Consider the following 16,326-nt stretch of genomic DNA (forward strand, 5'->3'; position numbering starts at 1 on the left):
AGGTGTTGCCCCTGAATTACAGCAGGGGTTGTAAAGGAAAGGTCACTGTAAAGGGACGGTCCTGCAAAGGTCATTACACTTGCTATAAGATGAGAGTTTTTTCAACTTGGAAGAAAAAAGGTGACCTGATTCTGCTACAACTAGTAACAGCTGTGGCCACAAAAGAAAACATGGGGCACAGGAGTCCCCCAGGCTCTCCAAAAGCTTAAAGGATTTGGATTGCACAGGTCATGCTCAGCTTCATAATCAAAGGTTTAGAGAAATACTCAGGTATTTTAGAACCTCCTGTTGCTACTCTTGTGATCTTCTGTCATCAGGTTTACTGTGCTCGTAGGAGGTCGTGCTGGTGCTCTTTGCTGAGAAAGAGGAGGAAAAAAAAAAAGTCATATCCCTCTCCTTATGACAATATCTTTCCATTTAACTTATCACCAAGCTGTATTTAAAGACAACATCTCTCTCCATCTTTCTTCTTGATGTGAGTTGGTTTGGCTGATCTGTCCTCAGCGCTCATTTTTGGCCAAGGCTAAGCACAACTGGCCATGCTCAACCTTACAAGCTTTTTCTTTGCTGAGTATTTGAGATCTGCTGTGTGAAGATGACAAATGCTTAGAAAAATTATCTGTATTTTATAAGGGTAAATATACTCCCTTATAGCCACATTTTTTAAATATGATGCATTAGAATTTTGCTAGAAAATTACTAAAAATGAGACAGACTTCGACTACATCAGAATTAATTTAGAGCCCTGGGAAAACAAGATTGCCATTAGCTCTTTTTCTCCAAGATGTTAAGCTCATTTACGCCAAATATAAATTAACGATCGCTGGTAACCTGGGTAGGATGGTTACGCCGCTGCCTCATCAGACTTTCTGAAAGGGGATAACACCACTTTCTGGTGATTAGCTTCTCCCACGAGCTTTACAAAAGACCTTAGCAGGGAAACCCAAGCGAAGTGATGTTTGTAGGGAAAGTAGGGTTTTTTTGTAGCCTAACCGCTCCACTTAGGAGAAAAAAAAAACCCAAACCCAAGCTTTTGGGTGCCGACAGCCCTGGCCTGGTCCGAAGCGGCCGCAGGGCGGCCGGGCCGGGGCTCCCGCCTCGGCGCCGTCCCCCCGCAGGCCCCGCGGTTCGGCGCCGGCGGCCGCCAGGCCCGTCACTGACCGGGAGCCGGCGCGGCAGCGGCGCCATTTCGGCCCGCGCGGGGAGGCCGGAGCGGCCGTTTGTGCCGGCGCCCGCGCGGCTCGCGACCCCGCCTCCCTCCCTCGCTCCCTCGCTCGCCCGCTCGCCCAGCGCTGCCGGCGGACATGGCGCTGGGGCTCGGGCCGCTGCTGCGGGGGCGCAGGCGGCAGCTCGGCGGCGGTGAGGAGCGGCGCCCTGCGGAGGGGCCGGGGGAGCCTGGGGCCGGGGGAGCCCCGGGCCGCGGCGCCGCCTCGGCACAGCCCTAGGTGCCTTTGGAAGGGACCCTACGGCGGCACTTCTCAGTCTTCTGTTTTTTAGTTAGGGTGTTGGGGGGGGGGGGGTTGAGTCTAGACTTTTATTTATGATTATATTTATTATATTTATGGCAGTACTCAAGTATGTTTTTTCCCAAAGGCAGTCTCTCAGACAAAAAAACGTTTGCCTTGACTGTTGCTTCTGTGTTGTGCGCTCAGGCTTACTGAGAAGCCGTCTCCGATGTGCCCCTTGATACCTGTCTGACACTTATCCTGCTGTTTTGTAGTTGTCTTCGGGCTGCGGAAATGGAAAAGCTCCGTCTCCCTACAAGCAAAAATGCCTCCTTGTGACTTTGTACCCGAAAAATACCAAGTAAGTCATACATACTACACTGGTTTTAAGTAAAGACTGCACTAAGATCTGAGTGATGGGCTCGCTTGCTGTGGATAGTCTGTGCATCCATTATGACTCAAGCAATTTGCTTGTTTGGGAAAAACAATAATGTTGCAACTATGATATAACCTATAGATGCACCTATGTAACATTAAGGATAAATTGTTGATTTGAAAGACTTTAAGGAAAAGATAAGTGCACAACAACAGTCTTGTTTCAAAAGCTGAATTTCAGATGTTTGTAGAGCCCTCTGGGTGCCAGAATTTGCTAAAGTCTTTCTGTGAACAACCACTGCAGACAACTGTGTGAGCCATGAATTTTTAGTCTGAATCTTTAGAAAGCATAAATGCATACTGACTTCTTTATTCCACTCAGTCCTATGCATATGACCATATGCTGAAGATCCGTGAGCGAAATATCTCTCCTTCCCTGGTAACGTATTACAAGAAGCCGTTGTTGCTGCATCAAGGATATATGCAGTGGTTGTTTGATTATGAAGGACGAAGATACCTTGATCTCTTTGCTGGAATTGTTACCGTCAGTGTTGGTCATTGTCACCCGTAAGTATGCTGCTGTTTGATTTATGCTGTCAAATACAGAAACAGGCTTACATTGGTTTTGTTCTGGGTTAATTTGTGGCTGTGTGAACCCAAAACCAGAATTTAGCTCACTGAGTTTTCATGTATCACTCATATTCAGGTCAGTTCCCACTATATTTTGAAGAATTCATTCATTCTGTCTATTTTGTTCACTCATCTGGCAAATGGAGCAATATCTGAATTTTAAGAATTAATAACAGAAATATGTTTGTGTGCATTGCATGCAGATGTGTGTTGAATTAAATCACTGTCTTGTGGTACATGCAGGAAGGTAACTGTGGCTACCCAGAAACAACTTGCTCGCCTTTGGCATACCACTAATATCTACATGCACCCATCAATCCAGGAATATGCTGAGAAGCTAACTTCATTTCTCCCAGATCCACTTAAGGTACTTCACTTCTGACGTGGTGGTGGTGGGATGTTTATTTGATCAAAATATTTATGTAGAGGTACAGTAACAGTGGAGAGAAAACCTGCATGGGGACCACAGACTGTCAGATAAAGAGAAAACATTGTGACCCCCAAGGCCTTTTCTTTGGACCTAGATGTACACAAGGATAAAATCCCAAGCTCCTGTTCTGTTTAGATCTCTGCCTTCTCTTCAGTTGTCACCATGAAGGGACACTGCCAACTTAAAAATTAGTAAAGGAAATGTGATGATGTTAACTACTGTTATATGTAGCCATACATTTACTTGATGTTGAGTAAATTAACAGGGAAAAGTATTTGACAGTACTTTGTGTAGTGAACTTCACTGACGCTTAAATGAATGACACATGTAACAAGTATGTTTCATATGTCCAGAAATGGGGTAAGAAAAGTATTGTATTTGTTTTCAGGTAAAAGAAACAGGTTATAAAATGAAATGGGATTGACAGAAGACTATGAAGTTTTCACAAACTTAAGAATGGAAGGAGAGTAAAACAAAAATGTAAAGCATCTACATAGTTCAAGCAGTAGAGAATCTCAGTCACTTCTGAAAAGGATGTTTAAAAGCATTGACAGTTATTAGAATTCAGGTGGTTTCAAATCTCAGGTTTTATATTCAGGTTATCCCCTTAAATCTCTTTGGCTCCCAATAAACAAACACTGCTTAACTCTTCTACAGTGATGTGTCTATGTGCTTCACTCTTTGTAACTAACATACAGGGATATTTTACAGCCATTTTTACCTGTGCAAAGGTAGTTTCTCTTCAGTCAGTCATGCTCAGTTTGACCCAAACATTTTCATTTTTCTTTAAATCACTGTTTCATCTTAGATATGGGAGGGAAAAGCTGAAGTGTCTAACTCTTGAAGCTTTTTCTATACTGCCCATGAGTAGAACATCATCTTGATCTTAACCCTCATCTGTACATCTGTGATGTAAACATCAGGTTTATTGCAGTGAAGTGACTTTGTGGCAGTGATAGGTTATTGCTCATAATGTTGCTAAGGTGACACGGTCTGATCCCAAATAAGCAGGTGGTGGTTGTTGGCTGTACTGATCATAAGCATTTTTCTGTAGGTGGTTTATCTGACCAACAGCGGGTCAGAAGCCAATGATCTGGCAATGTTCCTGGCAAGGATATATACTCGTAACTTTGACATCATCTGTTTCAGGTAATGGTGATGTGAAACTCTTTGAAACTTCATGAAACTCATTGTGTTTCACTCTGTATATGCGTAAGACATGAAATAATGTGGAACTCTAACTTCAAATCTGCTGAGGACACTTTCAAATTAATTTATCGGACAAAGAAGAGTAAGACATCAGTATTGGGAGTTGAAGATTTGATACAGTGAGCTAGGACTAGTTGAAAGACAACCTGCGATTTCTGCTTTCATTATTTAAAAAGGATCTAGTCTTTGTGTTGAGGGTGTTACTTCTGCGGACCTTCGTTCAGCGGCAAGGCAGACGTTAGCAGTCCACTGCCTGCCTCCGCTCACCCCACCCTGCAGCGCTCCCCTTTGTGGGGATACAAGGGTACAGCTGGAACAGCTGAGCAGTGACCCAGAGCGGGGAACTGATCTGCCTGAAAACTGACCTAGCGGAAGGACTGGGGACTTTTTTGTTCTTGTTTGTTTTGCTGGCTTGTTTTTCTACCAGATCCCTGATGTGGTTCACTGCACAGTTGCACAGAAAGTTATTCTATCTTAATACAGAAGCGATGCCAGGGTGAGGACTATGTAAACACCAGGATAAGCAATTCTTCTCTTTACTGTGCATCCAAGGTCTCAGATATTAGCATAAGAGACCCTGTTATAAAATGTTAGCTTTTAGGGAAAATGGCAATTTTTCTGCCATTCTGTTCAGCAAAAAATTGTGAATCCACCTAACTTGTATATTTGCATTAGTGAACTTCTGATTTGTGTATAAGACTAGCAACAAACCATCATGTAGTTTAATGATTGGCAACATCAGTTTGAGAGAGCAGAAGTTCCCAAGATGCAAGGAACGGAGATGTTTATGCTGTAGGGCTCAGGTGCTGAAGCAGAGCTTCATGAGAGGCTTGCACAAAACCTGTCTGAATTGCTGTTGATTCCGGTCTGTTTCTTTTCCCTGTGTAAATGTCACCTCGCAATTTTAACATTTGCCATTGCAGGAAACGTGTCACAGATGGGTAGTCATGAATCTTCCAAAAGCAGAGCAAAAACTGGCAGTAGGAATCTTCTTGTTTTGAAGTCAGTGGTATACCCTTTTTTCAGTGATTTGTAGCTGGGAAGCATGCCCTCTCCAGACTAATACTGCTACAGTCTACTCTTAGAAATGCTGCTGTTCCTGTGCTTTGTTTGCGCAGAGGAGGATACCACGGAGGCAGCCCTTACACGCTGGGAGTGACATCTATTGGTCCTTATAAGCATGGCATTGCCAATGGCTTTGGCTGCTCGACAGTGAGTGGTTTTTGGTTTTTTTTAATAATCTGAGTAACTAACAGTTTATTTGAATATTTCAGTCATTAATAAGTGCTTTATTAACTGAACTGCAGTGTAGCTGTTTCTGCTGGGTAAGCAAAACAAGAGCTGGAGTCCCCTTTCCCTCTCTTTGTGCAGTTGTTGATGCTAGTTTAGAGTTGGGAAAAGTATGACACGAGCAGTCATGATTTACAGCACTTTACTCTTGCTTGGTGTTTGCTTGGAAGCCTCTGTACGGCTCAGAGCTCCTTCTCTGAAGTCTGTTTTGGCAAATCTGTGCAAAGCTACTTTCTGCTGGTCTGCAGTACATCCTCCTCAGAATGAAGGAAAAAAAAAACCCTGTATGTCCTTCCTGTCCACAAGACAGGAGACATATCTGTGGAAGAGGTCCATAGGGGATAAATAGCAGTAAGTTATCTCTGTGTCCCTGAGAAGCAAGCAATGGCTTTCTGTGTGCTAGAAGCTGGCACGGGCACTGCTAACCTGCGCTGGCCACCGCACTGGCTCTGGGAGGGCTCCTCTGTTGCAGGCTCCTAACCTGCCTCACTAGGTGAGTTGCTTAAAGTCATGTACCAGTTCATCAGCAGTCAGGATTAGAAGTCAGGAGTTCCTGGTTTCCAGCCCATTATTACTTTACTAGATCCACCTGTCTCCCTGTATTTTGGGGATTTTATCATACTTTGGATTATTGGAGTTATACTGGCAGCTCTAAAAAAAAGTTGCCATTACTCTTAGATCGCTGTAATTGCTGACTAACTTCAAGAACAAAACAAATGAAGTCAACATTTGAGTGACTACTGCTGGAATGGTCAAAACAGGGATTTTTTTCTTTTCCCCCAAAAAACTTCTGTCTCTCTTCTACCTTCCATCAGGGTTCTTATCTTTGGGGAAGTCTGGTATTATTTCACAAATGTTTTTCAGACAAGTCACTTGAACTAATTCTACCCTTTGACTCCAGTAGACTGTTTTAGCTTTCTTCATTAGAGTCATCCCTAAGTACGATCAACACATCTCTTAGAAAGACGATGTTGTCAAATCTGTAGCTATTTCTCTTATGCTTGACAGACAATGTTGCCAGATGTTTTTCGTGGTCCCTGGGGAGGCAGCCATTGTAGAGATTCTGCAGTGCAAACTATTCGAAAATGCAGCTGTTCTGAAGGTTGGTCAATGGCAAAAAGTATTTGTTTTTGAGATTAGAAGATAGTATGGGGCTGTGGAAACCAAAATGCATACTCAGGGCATATTTACTTAACTTCTCAGTAAAGATAAGCATTCATTAATAGGACCTCTGGGTTAGGATTTGCAGACAGCTGAAGAAAATATAGCAGAGAATTTCAGGTATCCACATCCCACTGAAAAATATTTGGGCAGGGAACACTTTGTACTCAGATTTCTTCCGAAAATCCCAGCCTTGGTCTCCAATGTGTTTCATGATGAGTACTGATATTCACAAAGCTTGGAACTCAAAATTTGACACATCTGAAAGAAGTGAAATGTTGACTGGTAATTTCTGCTGCTTCTGAAGTGTTGATAGCTCTCCAGCTTTTGTTTTGGAATAAAATTAATAGTAAGGACAATCTGACACTAGCGATAGCAGAAGTCATATATGGGGCAGAACGTTCCATATGGAGCACAGTGTGAAAGCTCCTCTACTGCTCTCCTGTTAACACCAATTAAAATAACTTTTTCACTGTTTCAGCAATCACTCTAATGTTTTACTTCGCATGCCTAACAAAATGTTTTCTCTTAGGTTTTTTTGCCCTTTCCAATGAATGAGAGGATGAGCTATACTAATTGCTGTGTTCTTGGTTACAGTATAGACTGATGTGCAGCAGTGTTCTCCAAAATCTTCATACTCATAATAACCTGACAATTTGTTATATCTTATTCTGATATTTATTAACCCGCGAGAAACTGTTCACTTACTCTTTCTTCTGATGTAGATAATTCAGAGACACTTTCTCTAATCTATAATTTATTGACCTGTGTGATGGGTAACATCTTATGGTCTGGCAGCTTTGCCTTGCTGTTTTGGAACTGGCATTCCTTAGAGTGTACATGGTTTAAGAGAAAGTAAGGGACTCTCTACTCTAATGCTTAGCGTTTTTGTTTATTTGAAAGGTGATATGTACCATATAGTCAGATAATGCTTGCATTGTAAATCTGTTTTTTCCTGTTGATTTGGAATATTAAAAACACACAAAAAATGATTTACTGTCAAAGATGTTTCCTGAGAAACAGAAAGTTATCAGTCTGAAAGCACTCCCTTTATTTCCATTAGGAAGACTATGGATTAGATGTGCAATTTCATGTTTTGAAACTACTTTTGTGTCATTTTAAGTAAACTCTCTTTAAACTGTTTTCCATATAAACAGGTGTGTGTCATGCAAAAGACCAGTACGTTGAACAGTTCAAAGATACTCTGAATACCTGTGTGCCAAAAACAATAGCTGGATTTATCGCTGAACCGATTCAAGTAGGTAGTTTGCCACTTCTCAATTTTGATAGCACAAATTAAATAATATGTTCTTTAGCTACATCCTAATTGTATACTTCTACTGATTTTAGGTCTTAAACACATTAAATGTTTGAAAGAATGGGTGCGCTCTGTTAGAATTTGAACTTTTGCCATTGATTACAATAGAGCAGGATTTTTGTTCGTTAAGTTACATTAAACAGAGAATAATGTTTAAATGTACTCTTTTTTTTTAATTTTTGTATTTAAATAGTAAGGATGACACATAAAACCAAAATAATGTTTATACTATTATTTAGATTCTAATAGTTACTTTCTAGTTTAATAATGCTTTTCTATTTATTATTTCTGTAAACTTTATCTCAGTCCCCTTCCACTTCTTCCCAGCCACATTCTCCCCTGTGTTCTTAGCAGCTCACCGGCAAGTTGTGGCCCCAGGATTCATTCCTCTTGGTGCTTCACCCCAGTTTCAGAACTGCTGTTTATTTAGTTCTAAAATATCAGGAAAGTATGGAGAATATATTCTGTAAGTGCAAAAAAATCTGAGAACGATGACCTCAGAGAAAAGTGGAGCTGTTCTGTCATTTTTGTTGTGTTTACATCACTCTAAGAAGCCATTGCAGTCCAGGTGTGGAGTGGCATTTCTGATTTGAAAGAAAAGTGGCAAGGTGGACAGAAATTGAGGAAACGGTTCTAAAAAAATTACCAAAGAATGGACCTGAGTTCTCTGGTTAACTTAATCATCAAACAGTTTCTGGATTTCTCACTGTGAAGGGTTTCAAGGTACTTGTTTTGGCAGTTTATCTTTAATCCAATCTGTTTTACAGCGATCCAATTTACAGTGTGGCCTCGCACACGTTTGTACCAACACAGTTAATGGAACAGCAGACTGCCCTGTGGGATGGGAATGAGTGACCTGAGCAGGAACTTTTTGAAGCAACTTCACTGCGAAGCCAGAAACTTGTGAGACAACACAAGTCTTGCTAGTACCTGAGGGCTATTGGTATTTTTCTACTGTAGGATAGTCACTCAGTAAATCCCCTGTTTCTTTATCTGTTTGTGAACACATTGTCTTTTTGTTTTGGCAGGGTGTTAATGGCACTGTTCAGTACCCAAAAGGTTTCTTAAAGGAAGCTTATCAGCTAGTACGGGAAAGAGGAGGCCTTTGTATTTCAGATGAAGTGAGTTTGTTTGTTTGTTTGTTTGCTTTACCGAAGCTCTAGAGTTTGAGGTACCCCTGGAAGTCTTTTTAAAAGAATCCAAGACTGGAAATAATCTAAATGAAACACTGTACTATTAGTTTCTTTCCGTTTCATTGCCTAAGGTTAACACAGTGCATCTTTCCGAGCACAGCTGCCCCTGGTGTTTACTGCCACTATTCTGCTCTGTGCTATTCTGATTTTAGGCACAGCTAAGGTTAGTAGCTGCCTTTCCTTAACTTTGGGGAGTAGTAAATTTACACAAATATGCAGCTCATAAATACCAGCTGTGACATGAGTATTGTCACAGTAGCACTTATTTTCATGACTCTTTTACCCTGCTTGTAAGCACTGGTTTGTGCTAAATCTAAATGAAGAACTATTTTCAGGGTTTCATGTGAAGGGGTTTGGCCCAGTAGAGCCCCCTCACCCTCTCCACCCCGTTCCTTTGGACCATGCCTAAGACATGGTGAGATGTTAGCTCTTTCATATGGAAGGAAAAGAAAAAAACAAAGGAAAACCAAATTACAAATGAAACCAAATTACAAATTATTGTGTAAAGCCATTTGAATAAAGATCCTATGATAATAGTTGGCTCTATATTTGACTCTAGATATTATAGCTGCGGTTTTTGCAAATCGGTAACATCAGAAGGATGAGAAAAAGAAACCATATTTTAAGATATGAGAAGGTAATGGGGACGTTTCTGGACGTTTCTCTTGAAAGGTACAGACAGGATTCGGACGGACAGGCAGCCATTTCTGGGGATTTCAAACACATGATGTAGTCCCTGATATTGTTACTATGGCAAAAGGAATTGGTAACGGTTTTCCAATGGGAGCTGTTGTTACAACAAAAGGTATAAGCATTCTGCTCTACTAAGGTTTAAAATAAAGCAGATACAAAGTACACTATGCAATAATTAATTACTGGAGAGGCACTTGTTCAAACAGCTGAGCTTTACTTATGTTCTTGGTTTCAAACTATCTTTTGAGATAGATAAATGAATCAGATTCCCCTGGTACTTGATTTATCAATTGCTGTGTTACAGCAGCGTAGAGTTTTATTTAAATGGGGTTAGTTGTGTAACTGAAGCAGAGATGATCTTCTGAGGGGTTGGACCTGGTAGCAGACCCTGGAAATTCTGCATGAATTCACTGTTTTTCTCATGAACACACTGGGTGTATATAAAGTCGCATATATAAAGCCAACTGCTTAATTCATATGAATGATTCATTGAATCTAGTATGGAAGAGAATTTGTAGATGTTCGTTTAAAGGACAACTGACTATATCTGTTAGAAGTGTAACACTTTTTAAAAATTCTACCTTTAGCAACTGCTAGACCTTATAGTCTTTGGAATATAGCCATAATATGCTCAGACTTGTTGCAGAAAAATTAAAGTCTTCCTCTCTCTTTATCTCCAGTAGAATCAGGGTGAAACACAGCATTATTTTAGAAGTTAAGTTAAAGCAGATAAATACTGTTACGAAACATAAGGCAACTGTAAGAGAAGAAATCAAAATGTTTTTCTTTTTCTTTTAGAGATTGCAAGTTCCTTGGCTCAGAACCTTCACTTTAATACGTTTGGAGGAAACCCTGTCGCCTGTGTAGTTGGAGCTGCAGTTCTTGATGTAGGGAGAATGTTATGAATGTATATATTCCAAGCTTTTTCTAATAACAAAAGATGAAAAATGTTTACGTTTGTTCTTACTATAAAGTTAGATATGGGCAATTTTGTAAATAACTGTAGAAAATGTATGAATATGTATATATGTGTTATTTTTACATGGTCAGTGTGCCCTGTGTATAGGAAAACAGTAACTGATGATTTGTTCCATTGTAAAATTTTCATCCCATTAGCAAGAATAAGGGTCCTATATAATTACATTATCAGAATCATCTTTCCTTTTTTATTCCGTTATGTTCTTTACTTTGTTAATAAAAATGTAGGAAAGCACTTTTTCAAAAGCAGCACCCATAAGTGACACTTTCATAGGACAATGCAAATCCTCAGCTAAACTAATTTATTCTGACACTCATATGTAACACAATTATTTTAACTCCACAGTTTCTACCTTGTGCATAAAAAGGCTTGATAATCTGATAGTTAAAGATGTATAAAGTCAGAATCTCTTCTGAAAAAAAAAAACTCTCATGAAAAAGATGCAGAAAAATTTGCAGTATTTTACTTATTATCATCTGATACAAAATTAGTCAATGGGCAGTAGGTCCCTATTTAATTTGTCTTGATTGCACACAGACCATCTTTCCTTGACTCTCAAGCTTTATTATAGCAGACTGTCAGTTTATGCTCATGTTACTTTCTTGGCTGATTTTTCTCACAGCCGTTTCATAAAATTTAGACTGTTGATGATATGATACAAATTAAAACGTTTTGAAAAGCCAGTTTACAAGTAAGAAAGTCAAAACCAGTATTTTGGTTCTGTTTGGCTCTGAAATAGCTTTGAGCCTGGATGTGATGTAAATCTGAGGAAGTTGTTTGAGTCAGAAAGAATGAATTGAAAGAAAAAAGGGAAAAACACCAGTTTTAAGTTCTATAATTGCAATTTTTGTTTGATCGTGTGTATTTTTTTAATACAAATTATCAGCTCATAAAATGTTTTGTGCATGTTCAGTGCTGGAAGTTGGCTGCATGTCAGAACTTTGGTAAAGGGAGCAGAGTAAGAAAGAGATAAGATTGCATTTAAAAAACATGGCTTTAGTGAATCTAAAACACTCAAGTTTTTTCCAAAAGGTTTTCTGTTATGCAGAAGTGTGCCTTGTCAAATTATATTCTTCTCATGTAGTTTGACATTGGAGAAAGAATTAAAATATTCCTGGTAAGATATTGAAAATACATTATATGTATGAGCATGAATATATGAGCATGAATTAGTTAGTGGAATATGATTATGAAATAATGAGTAAAATGTGAAAAAGGACACAGCAGGGTCAAAATACTATGTTCATTTGTCAGTTGTAATCTGATGCTGTTAGTAGGGTAGAAGGGAGGAAAAATGTCAGTACCATAGTAGTGAAGGAGCATAGTCTGCACAAGGAAGTGAGATGAACATGAGGTACCAGATGCATCTGAAGCTTTTCCTGCAATGTTGTCATTTTACATCATTTTAATCAGGCTATTGAAGAAGATGGTCTACAAAAGAACAGTGAGGAGGTGGGAACATACATGCTACTAGAGTTCGCTAAACTACGGGATAAGTTCGAAATTGTTGGAGATGTCCGTGGCAAGGGACTTATGATTGGGATAGAAATGGTGACAAATAAGGTTGGTGATTTACTTTATCTCTTTCAATTTACAGTGCCGCTGAAAGTTTTATTTCAGCTGAAACAGAATGATTGTGGTAGTAGTAGGACTTTTTTTTTTTTTTTAATAAAGATGGAGTAAGAGTGACAGTATTCTGGCTAAAAATTAGCTAGAACATTCAAACAGCTTAAATATTTCACAAGCTTTGGGTAGGCAGTGACTTGTGTACTTAAATTGTGCAAGCTTAGCCTAAAAAAAGCAGATAAATTGTGCAGCTAATGTTCCCAGGTATGTGGGGGGGGGGTAAATCTACTGGAGGCAGTAGAATATACACCTTTTTCATAAATTAATTTAGAATAGCTAAGTGAAGTTTAATGTTCACTTTTCACAGGGCAGTTGCCACCCTCTTCCAGATGAAGAAATCAGTCGGATCTGGGAGGACTGTAAAGACATGGGGGTACTGATTGGCAGAGGAGGCCTCTGTCGTCAGGTACTGTACTTCTGGTTTGCATCCTACTTCACTTAAACTAAATTAACTTTAGTTTAATAAGTAAACTAGAAAATATGTATAGTCCAAAGAGCTAACTCTGCTTAATTTTCTTATTTTACGAATCAGGCAGGAGCTGTTTGTCTTTTCTTACTTTTAGAGGGGCAAATCACCCAAGAAAAGCAATATACTATAATGTATCGTGTTAGAGAAAACCAGCAGTATTCAGGTTTGTTAGCTCTTTGCTACTTTACAGGCTATCACCTGACTTAATGGCAAGAGAAACAAGTTTATTCCTGTCAGGTCTTTCATTCAGGACAGCTGGTAGCATTCTGCCTGGATAGTAACAGAGAAAGAGCTCTTAGTAGTAAATTCAGCAATGCAGCACAATAGTGTGAAGAAATTGCCATGGACAATTCATTCTAAGATATACCATGCTATACCAGGGCAGTGTGTTGGGAGCTTCTTATAACGCTTCAGTTAGTTAGTTAATAACAGAACTGCCTTAAGGATGATCAGGTCAATTAGACCTTCTGACTTAGAGGAAGGAACTTGTGTATGAGATAGATAGATGTGGGATGGCTAAAAGGAAGTGGCCAGTGTGCATCTGTCACCTCACCAGTTCTTCCACAAATCATGGACCAAAACACAGGTTACAGCCTGCAGCTTAGAGCGTAGTAAAATCCGAGTCTGTCTCCTAAGAATGCTGTTGATCTGGGTCTGTTAGCTTTAGTTGGGGCTGTGAGTGGGAAAGACCATTCCGTACTTGTTGTGTAAAGTCCTGGTATATGGTGACAGGAAAACTTAAACTAAACATTTAATACTTATTCTTATGGAGGTTAAATACTTTTGGAAGCTACACACCAAATGTGTGGATTTAAGAATTTAAGCTCTTGCCATGTTAAACTGCATGTATTTCATTCCTGATCAAGAGGCACTCAAGCTGTATTACCCTCATTGAAAGTCAGTATTTACTGATTGTTTCATAATACATTCTCTAAGAAGAATTAAAGGCTATAAAACAATAGCAAATTAGCACAATGCAAGAGGTTGCCACTCTCAGTAGAGATTGCTTTCCCTATGGGCAAAGTTTCCTTTCTGGCAGTTTTGCTGTGTCTCAGCTCTTTCTTGGTACAAATCCATCTAAGGTTTTATACTAGCTCTATCTATCTGGAACAGCAGACCTGTACACACATCATCTACTCTTGTCAGGTCTCTTATGGAGGCAGTTACTCTGTCACAAAAACAGAGTAGGGAGTTTGATGTAGTGAAGTCCAAAACTGCCCCACTTCAGAGTGCATTAATCAGAGGCCTTGGTCCTAGCTCTGCAGTTCTCCTATTTATTATTTCTCCCACTTTTGGTTAGATTTTTTGGCAGAAGGTGAGTGCTGACCTAAACAGGCTGCTGGAACCTGTATTCTTTCCATACACTTCTAAGGATTTCTTTTTTTTTCCCCTCCTCTCTCCTCAGACATTTAGAATTAAACCTCCCATGTGCATTACTAAAAGGGATGCAGACTTTGCTGTGGAAGTATTTCGTACTGCATTAGAGAGACACATGGAAAGAGCAGCTGAGAAATAGACTGGATTTGGTTCCTTGCACACGAGATGCTCACTGAACCCCTGACATCTGCCATCCAATCTCTGCACTAATCTGCACTATAATTAAACTACAATGAACAATAAAAATCATAGGCTGGAGATGAAATATTTGTTCAGCACAATAAGACCATTCTTACACATCAGTCTTGAAAGAATAATCTGTTTGGTAAACATACGGTTCAGTTCTGCAGTAGTGTTTTGTATTAGTTACATACCTTTTCTAGTGTTGGTATAAAAAAGACCCCAGAGTGTATTAACCTGGTCCCAGAGTAAGTGGAAAACATTATCTGTTCATTTTGCATCTATAAAACTCATGTCAAAATTGGCCAAAACAGTCATGGCTGTTACCACAATAAAAGATAGGATTCTGTCTTCACTAGGACTTAAGAGCTGACACAACTACATGTTTAATTTAACTCTAAGTTTATAGGCAGCAATAATTTTTAGAAAGCAGAGTGACAGATAAAGTAAAACTGTCCTTAGGTAATAAACTTTCTTTGGACTTTAGTAGCACATAGTGAATAGCTTTAACAAACCTCAACAGCAAGCATTTCCAGTTGTCTAGACTAAAGTACAAACATTTGTAAAACAGACAAATTATAAAAGTATGGTTTTTTACTTCCTTAAATAACAAAAAACTAATCAAAGTCAAGAGGTAATACTGCAGGGTAAACTTCCCCCTTTGCCCCATTATGTGAGACTTCATTTATATAAGAGTAATCAATCTCAGGATGTGAGCCATCCTGAGCAGAACATAACTGCAGATGTCAAAGTTAAAATTGTTTACCATTACTGCAAGAATACACTGTAATGAGCAAGAAAAGTCTGTATCCACATAAATAGAAAAGTTTCTAATTACTGTAATTACTTTTAACATGGGGCTCTAATCCTATCAACACCCTCTCCAAAAAGTGCTTTTCTTTTCCTCCTGCCCAGCTAAGTAGCTGCTTTTGGGATTACCTAGTACAGCACTGGTTCTTTCTTACATAATTGTATTTGTTTAAAAAAAAGAAAACAAAAAGTTTAGTTCATTACTTCCTTCAGGCACCAAGAAAAAAAATGAAAGTGTTTGTTAACTGCACATTTGTCATTTTACTTTGATTACAATTGTAAAGTTTGAATCATATCTTAACCCAATAAAGCTACGATGCTAACTTTGCAGGGGAATTTCTGCCATTTTGTTTAATGAGCTGAAACTTAAGAGGAACTTCTTTAAAAGAAAGATGGTTGCTTCTAGAAAGTTTTATGCTAAGGACTTCCTAACCAAGTACCACATCCCCTGTCATAGCTGAGTGCTGCTTTCTATAATTGCATTGATGATTGTTTTGTGAAAACATTTTGTAATTCCAAAATCAGCTGTTTTTAACCATACTTCCACTTTTTTTTTTTTTTTTTAAGGTGTCTGCAGCATTTATGATCAAGTAGACCATATACTTAAACAGAAGCACAATTTTAGTTCTGGTTTTGTTTTTCATTAGAAATTAGAGGAAAAGAACACAAGTAGCCAGCTATATCTACTAGCTCCCATCATTTTTTTTTCTTCCTCAAGTGGTGAGACTTAGTTCAGAGTTGACCATTGTGTGTATATAGACCTAGGGATGTTCTTCACACATGCAGTTCACCTTGCATATAGGTACACTGAATTTCAGTTGTCATTCATTTATTTCCCCCTTCCATAGATTTTTTTTTTCTTCCAACTCCCTGCAGGTGCCTGTACAAAATCAGTGGAGAGTGTCAAAAATATGATTAACCAATTTTATCATCATGCTAATATTTCTTTCTAAGTAATTTGAAAGGTGATGTGCTTGTGGATAGCAGAAAAGCCTTTTTTTCCATTTCTTGTTTATATTTCATTTTTGATGATGATCAAAGCAGCACAGTCCATTCTTTAACTTAAAATCAGTTTGCTATACTCAACATGAGCTGAGCTCTTTCAAAAAAGCAAAAAAAAAGCAAAAAAAAAAAAAAAAAA

General features: G+C 39.0%; 1 protein-coding gene across 1 annotated transcript; it reads left to right on the forward strand.

Moving 5' to 3' along the window:
- Positions 1-1,728: 1,728 nt before the first annotated feature.
- AGXT2 (alanine--glyoxylate aminotransferase 2) lies at positions 1,729-16,326 on the forward strand. Its single transcript, XM_026087240.1, has 13 exons — positions 1,729-1,806; positions 2,203-2,387; positions 2,694-2,817; positions 3,935-4,029; positions 5,208-5,301; positions 6,388-6,481; positions 7,698-7,798; positions 8,887-8,979; positions 9,724-9,856; positions 10,543-10,631; positions 12,137-12,286; positions 12,657-12,755; positions 14,224-16,326. Exons 1-13 carry the CDS (start codon positions 1,771-1,773, stop codon positions 14,332-14,334), a joined length of 1,404 nt encoding a protein of 467 aa, XP_025943025.1. The 5' UTR covers positions 1,729-1,770; the 3' UTR covers positions 14,335-16,326.

This window comes from Apteryx rowi, unplaced genomic scaffold, assembly GCF_003343035.1.
Source record: "Apteryx rowi isolate R43461 unplaced genomic scaffold, aptRow1 scaffold_71, whole genome shotgun sequence".
Lineage (NCBI taxonomy): Eukaryota > Metazoa > Chordata > Aves > Apterygiformes > Apterygidae > Apteryx > Apteryx rowi.